Below are 6,699 nucleotides of genomic sequence, written 5' to 3'. Positions count from 1 at the left end.
CTTCATTTTTCAGGAGGATAGGGCTGAGCTCCGTACACAGTTATCTTTTTTACCTAAGGTGTCTGCGTTCCACATCGACCAACCGATTGTGGTTCCGGTGTATTAAGACGATTCTTCAGCATCCAGATCCCTAGACGTGGTTTGGGCTCTTCGGATTTATGTTGATAGGACTGCATCCCTCAGAAAGTCGGATACGCTGTTTGTTCGATATGATATGGCGCGTCCTGGTGGGCCGGCTTCAAAAGAGACTATTTCAGGATGGATTCGTCTGACTATCAGACAGGCCTATTTGGCTGCATCGAATCAACCTATTACTTCAATCACAGTGCATTCTACATGCTCGGTGGGTCCTTCGTGGGCGGCTGCCCTCGGTGTTTCCCTAACTCAGCTTTGTCAGGCGGCCTCTTGGTCAGGCCGGCATACTTTTGCAAAAATGTTTCCCGTTTTAACACAGTTGCGGCATCTGCTTCACAGTATGGCCGTGCTGTTTTGCAGGGTTCTTAGCCCTCTCCCGCCCGGGATGTGAGCTCTGGGATGTCCCCACTGTACTGAGACTCCAGTGTCCCCTAGTGGATGAAGGAGAAGACAGGATTTTGGTACTTACCGATAAATCCCTTTCTCCGATTCCACAGGGGACACTGGATGCCCACATAGTGCTGTTCCACCTGCATTCGCTATTGTTCTTCCAGGTTTGGACAGATGTTTTCTTCAAGGTTTCCTTGATTTGTTTGCATATATGTTTATTTGTTCAGGTATGTTCTAGCTTCTCTTCTCCTCTATGATTTATTTTCCAGCTCTCCTCGGGCACAGTTTATTTAGTCTGACCTGTAGGGGGTATAGAGGGGGAGGAGCTAGCTTCTATTCAAATTTATTCAAGTGCCAGCTTCCGGTTATCCCACATCACACGTGGATCATGGCCATGGCACAGAAGGGGTTAACCCCCTGTGCTGCGGCGCCATTTTTAAATGTAACAATAGGTGCTAGGCACTCAGTATTTAAATGTATTATTGGCGCTAAGTGCCCGGTGTGTATTAAAATGTATTTATGTGATCTTCCGCTGCCTGGACCTCCTCAGATGGCCGCGGCAGTGTTAACCCCTCGGTGCATGGCGTCTTCTATAAGGAGCCATTGAGTGTTCCATGCTGGGGCTGGGAGCTTAGCTCCTGGTGCCACAGCTACATAGCGAGGCTGCGGTGCTGTGTGCTGACTGATTGGAGCCGGAAGCACAGCTCCCAGCGTGGATGGCAGCTGCACGCTGGGGATCGGGAGCGATTTTAAATGTATAATTTAAGGAAAATTGCACTTACCTTTGATTTCCCTGGATGGCCAAGGAATCCAGAGTTCTCAGTGGGCTGCTGGATCCTCCAGACCCTTCCAGAGCAATAAACGTTCCACCTATGCAGCCTCATGCCTGGAAGTGGTATGAGGAGGGTGCATAGGAAGCTGGCTAATGCAGCCAGCTAATTGTTCTCAGCGAGCTCCAAAAGAGCTTCCCCTCTGTGGCCAGGAAACCATGCCTAGGGACCCTGCTTGTCCACCTCTGAAGCTCAGATTCAGGCAGGGGTGGCAGGCTTGGTCCCTTAGCAGATTCCTGGAAGACGCTTTTGGGGGGAAACCTCCCCCGGCCCTAGATGAGCTGACTCCTGGGTGGCGACTAAAATACCAGGTAGGCTCGGGCACAGGGGAGTGATAACTTCCCCTTGTCAATAGGGGACAATGTTAAATGTGCATGTGGCCAGCACAGGATATGCACTTAAGGTGATTGGTTGGAAACCACAGGGCGGACTTACCCCAGTGGCAATGTGTATTTGAGTGGCATAAAAGAAGGCTGCATACCTGGTAAAAATGTCCAACCTTGTATATCTTTGGAATATCAAGACTGCTGTATCATCTATGTATGCTATACCCCCGTGAAGCTAAAGGGAAGATCTTTTTCAAGACTGTGAGCAATAAATATCTTTGCCGTACAACTGCATCTGAATCTTGCGACCAACAGAATTGCAAAAAGTGCTATTCCGTTCTCCGGCTGTTCTGGATTGATCCAAACGTATCCAAAGCTCAAGGCCTTTGCCAGCTACCGTGCAGAGCCTGGTCCTTTGCGTGGGATCAGGAGGAATCAGCCGACACCAATCGGGGGGTGTGGCTGCAGCTAGCTAACGCATACGCAGCAGAAGCGGTTCCAGGTGCTGGAGATAGGAGCCTGAGTGTAAATAAGGAAAAGCGGAAACGACGATGGTGGGAGTTCGGAGGTGGCAGCTATATACCCACCCACTGCGCAGTGGTTGGAGTCAGTGACAAGCGGTCACTGATGGTAAGCGGGGATCCCTGATACCTTAAGGTCCAGTAATCTGTGATCAGGAGTAGAGGCTGCAGCCATCTGGTCACAGGACCAATTCCAGATGAAAAACAGATGGTCTATATACTATACCTATTCACAATTTTATCTTTGTAGATAATGCAATGATACCAGCATCTATGCTTTTTATTGTATTTCATGAGGCTTATATAAGCTAGAAGTTCTTATAGTCTTGAATCATTTTTTTGAAATATATATTTTCTGTCTTTGTATATTCTTATTAAATTGATATTATTCATTTGCAAACAACATGGGTGCTTCCTGATTTCTCACTGCCCTACCATATGCATGATACTCGGTAATGCTGGCACACCCACGCTTGCCTCCGGTACTGCGCCCGGTGACCTCCAATTACCTTTCCCAGTCAGGAGAGGAATAAATATATAGCATCTACATCAGCACTCAGGACGACTTGTAAAATAGATATACTGTGACAGAAGCACTGGTAAAGTGCTAAATGGCAAATTATATTTCTCCAAGGTTTCTGACCTATGTATTTTAAACCCTCAGGAAATGTATGTTTATGCTTGAGAGTTTTGGGATTTTCCGGCCTTCAACTTGAGAACAGGCTAATTAGTGCCTGCAGCTGTGAGAGGCTCATATAAGCTGTGTCAAGTTTGGCTCTTTTAAATACTGTGCCCTATCACTTTGAGAGGGGGAATCTGTTTAGTGCTAGGATTTATTTGTATATTTTCCATTTTATACTGCACAATAAAAACTAGCTGAGGCTAGCTTGTAGGAAAACCCTGGACTCGTGTACTGTTTCCTAACTGCTGTGTGTTTGCAGGTTGCATCTACCCCAGGAGTGGGACCTCCTGCCCCAATCTTATTACAATAGGTAGAGCTATATAACTAGACAGATAAAGTTATTTATTTATTTATATATATATATATATATATATATATACACACACACACAGATTCGGAGGTATAGGCGGCACTCATCCAGACTTTTAATAAGTATATAATACGTCCATTATTTACAACGTTTTGGAAGGAGTACCTCCATCTTAAGATGGAGGTACTCCCTCCGAAAAGTTGGAAAGAAAGGTCGTATTTTATACTTATTACAAGTCTGGATAAGTGCCGCCTATACCTCCGAATCTATATATTGAGTGGGCAGACACTCTAGGAAGGCACCACAGCAAGATATATGATTGAAACCACACAGAGTGCCAGCCTCGCAGGGTTCGTATATCTTTATTAGCACAGTTTTCATCTTTTTTTTTACTTTTTGTGGGACTATCACTACTCCTCATTTTACTTAGCTGCTATTTTTTTCCCTATAGACTAATATACAATTTTCTATTAAATTTATATATAGGATATATTACATCCTTAATCTATTAGTATTTTGTACGTTTTTTATTAGCACTAAGGAATTTTTTCTGCCTTTTGTGTCAAAAGTGAGGGATAGATCTATCACCCTTTGCCTAGAACTTGGGAACCGGGTGAAAGTTCCCCCTTGGGCATTATCTAGGGCTGGCCGGCTCCTGGGATAGTAAAAAGAACCTAGAGTCCTAGGGTTCTGCTCTATGTAGTAAGGTTTGTTTCTTCTCCTATATTATTTGTATGAGTGTGAACAGTAGAAGCCCAGAGTGTTCTGCATGATGTTGTACTAAGCACAAACCTCTGGGAATAGGGGTGAGAATAATATTAATGATGCCTTTTCTGTGGGATACTTGGATAACTATTTTATTTCTACCAGGTGGAGAGAATACAAGGAAGACCTCAGAGGGACATCTCGTTTTGTCTCCAGATTTTAAATTAGAAGATAACCACACACAAGGATCTCCGGAAGAAAATTACATAACACTAAATATACATCCATCACTTCTTAGTGCAGATATACCATCTGATCCCTCTATTTTTGAAGAATGTACTTCTGGTTACTCACATATTGTTGCACATAGTACAGATCATAGCAGTGATGAAGTCACTTCTGATTGTGGAAAATGTTTTACGTCCAAATCAGCTCTTGTTAGACATCAGATAAGTCACACAGGTGCGAAACTATTTCCATGTTCTGAGTGTGGGAAATGTTTTACAAAGAAATCACATCTAATTACACATGAGAGACATCACACAGGTGAGAAACCATTTCCATGTTCTGAGTGTGGGAAATGTTTTACACGGAAATCACAACTTGTTAGACATGAGAGAAGTCACACAGGTGAGAAACTATTTCCATGTTCTGAGTGTGGGAAATGTTTTACAATGAAATCACAACTTGTTACACATGAGAGAAGTCACACAGGTGAGAAACCATTTCCATGTTCTGAATGTGGGAAATGTTTTACAAAGAAATCATATCTAATTACACATCAGAGAAGTCACACAGGGGCAAAACCATTTTCATGTTCTGAGTGTGGGAAATGTTTTACAGAGAAATCATCTGTTGTCACACATGTGAGAAGTCACACAAGTGAAAAACCATTTTCATGTTCTGAGTGTGGGAAATGTTTTACACAGAAATTAAGTTTTGTTACACATCAGAGAAGTCACACAGGTGAGAAACCACTTATTCTAATCAAGTATTAACCAATTTGGTATGAAAGGAATAAGTGCTAAAGCTCCCGTTCTCTATTCCTAAAAATGGAGAATCTAATAGTGGCCATAATTCTCGATCGAATCTTTACCACCGAGTGCGTTCCAACACTTGAAACGCTTCCACCATGTCGTGGAGCACCGGAAATACATAATCTAAAGTGCGTCATCGCCATTGAGCGTTTTGTGAACACGTGGATCGTTCCGCTCACGTGATGTCCACACGCCTGGAATGTATCACGCATGTGTGTGGCATCACGCCCATCAAGTCACATGGGCAGTATGGGCGGAAGACCTTCCATCTATTTAGACAGGATGGGTAATGTACTTAGGAGACAACACTTTTCTATAAGAAATGGGATAGATAATAAAAACCTCCCACATTAAAATTACATCACCATGGTTTAAAAATAAACATTTAAATGATATATAAAAGGAGAATACATTTGTCATAGTGAATTCCATATCTACTATAGAGAACAATCATCTAGCATTACATACGATTACATACTTATAAGTATGAGTAAAAAATATTTAAAAAAAACAAGAAGCCGATAAGATAATTCATGAATTTATAAAAACCATTTAAGCTCAAAATCGCTGTTTAACCCTAAAGGTTCCAGGGTCCTCAGCTCATATATGGTTTTTATTTCCGTTTTGGCTAGACAGATATCTGATTTTTTTTATTCTCCAGTTTCCCTCAACTTTTTTAATACCTATAATATGTTTGATACCTGACGTAGAAAATGCATGTTTTAATTTAAAATGTTTAGATAGTGTGTAATTTTCGTACCCTCTTTTAATACTGCTCATGTTCCCCCATCTATCTTTTAATTTTCTTTTTGTTTTTCAAATATATTGGAGATTACAAATGCATTCTATAATGTATATACAATTAGTGCTTTCACAGGTAATGAAATCCCGTATTTTAAAAACCTATCGTGGTTGTTGATGAATAGGTCTCCTTACATTTTTGATGTTGATGGGTCCTACATGGGATGCACTTTCCACATCAATGGAATCCAGTGGTTTTTATTCTATTGCTCCTTTTTTCTGGGATTGCACTTTTCACAATTTATTTTTCATATTTTACGCTTTTCTTTATGTGAAAGCAGGTACAGGGGTAATAATATCTTTTAAAAGGTTAAAATATGCCAATGTTTTTTAAAAATCTGTTCACTGAATGATACAGATTGTTGAAAGTGGACACGAAAAGGAGTCTTGGATGATTATTCTGCGATTGTTGTTTTCTGCATTCCAGCAAATTTCTCTGGGGGATTTTTTTCATCTCTTCAATCTTTTCTTCAATTGATTTTGTATCATATCTTTTTACAATGAACTTATTTTTGAGTTCTGCTTGTTGGAATACATTTTCGTTGGTACAATTTCTTCTAATTCTCTGAACCTGGCCCTTTGGGAAATTGTTTAGCCAATGCGGGTGATGATTACTGGTGGTGTATATGTGTATGTGGCGTTACTGTCAGTTTGTAAACTGTAATTTTTGGTGTTTAATTTATCTCCTTTATAAATTATTAAGTCTAAAAAATTAATCTCATATTTATTCTTGTTAAAAACTAAATTAATATTAAGAGAGTTTTTTAAAATGTCACAAAATAAAAGAAGGTTGTCTTCTGTCCCGTTCCAGATAAAAAATATATCATCGATATATCTAACCCATAAAACTATATTGTGAATAAAATCATTATTTTCCCATATTGTTGACTCCTCCCACCATCCCATAAATAAATTGGCATAAGATTGTGCAAAACGGGTGCCCATAGCAGTCCCCCTAAGTT

At 40.9% G+C, this 6,699-nt stretch overlaps 1 protein-coding gene across 1 annotated transcript; it reads left to right on the top strand.

Moving 5' to 3' along the window:
• Window positions 1–258: 258 nt before the first annotated feature.
• LOC148517299 (uncharacterized) lies at window positions 259–4,897 on the top strand. Its single transcript, XM_088478898.1, has 2 exons — window positions 259–343; window positions 4,065–4,897. Exons 1-2 carry the CDS (start codon window positions 259–261, stop codon window positions 4,895–4,897), a joined length of 918 nt encoding a protein of 305 aa, XP_088335024.1.
• The last annotated feature ends 1,802 nt before the right edge of the window (window positions 4,898–6,699 follow it).

This window comes from Taudactylus pleione, unplaced genomic scaffold (assembly GCF_031769625.1).
Source record: "Taudactylus pleione unplaced genomic scaffold, aTauple2 ptg000224l, whole genome shotgun sequence".
NCBI lineage: Eukaryota > Metazoa > Chordata > Amphibia > Anura > Myobatrachidae > Taudactylus > Taudactylus pleione.
Note: the sequence above shows the minus strand (reverse complement) of the source record. Positions and strands in the feature narration are given on the sequence as shown.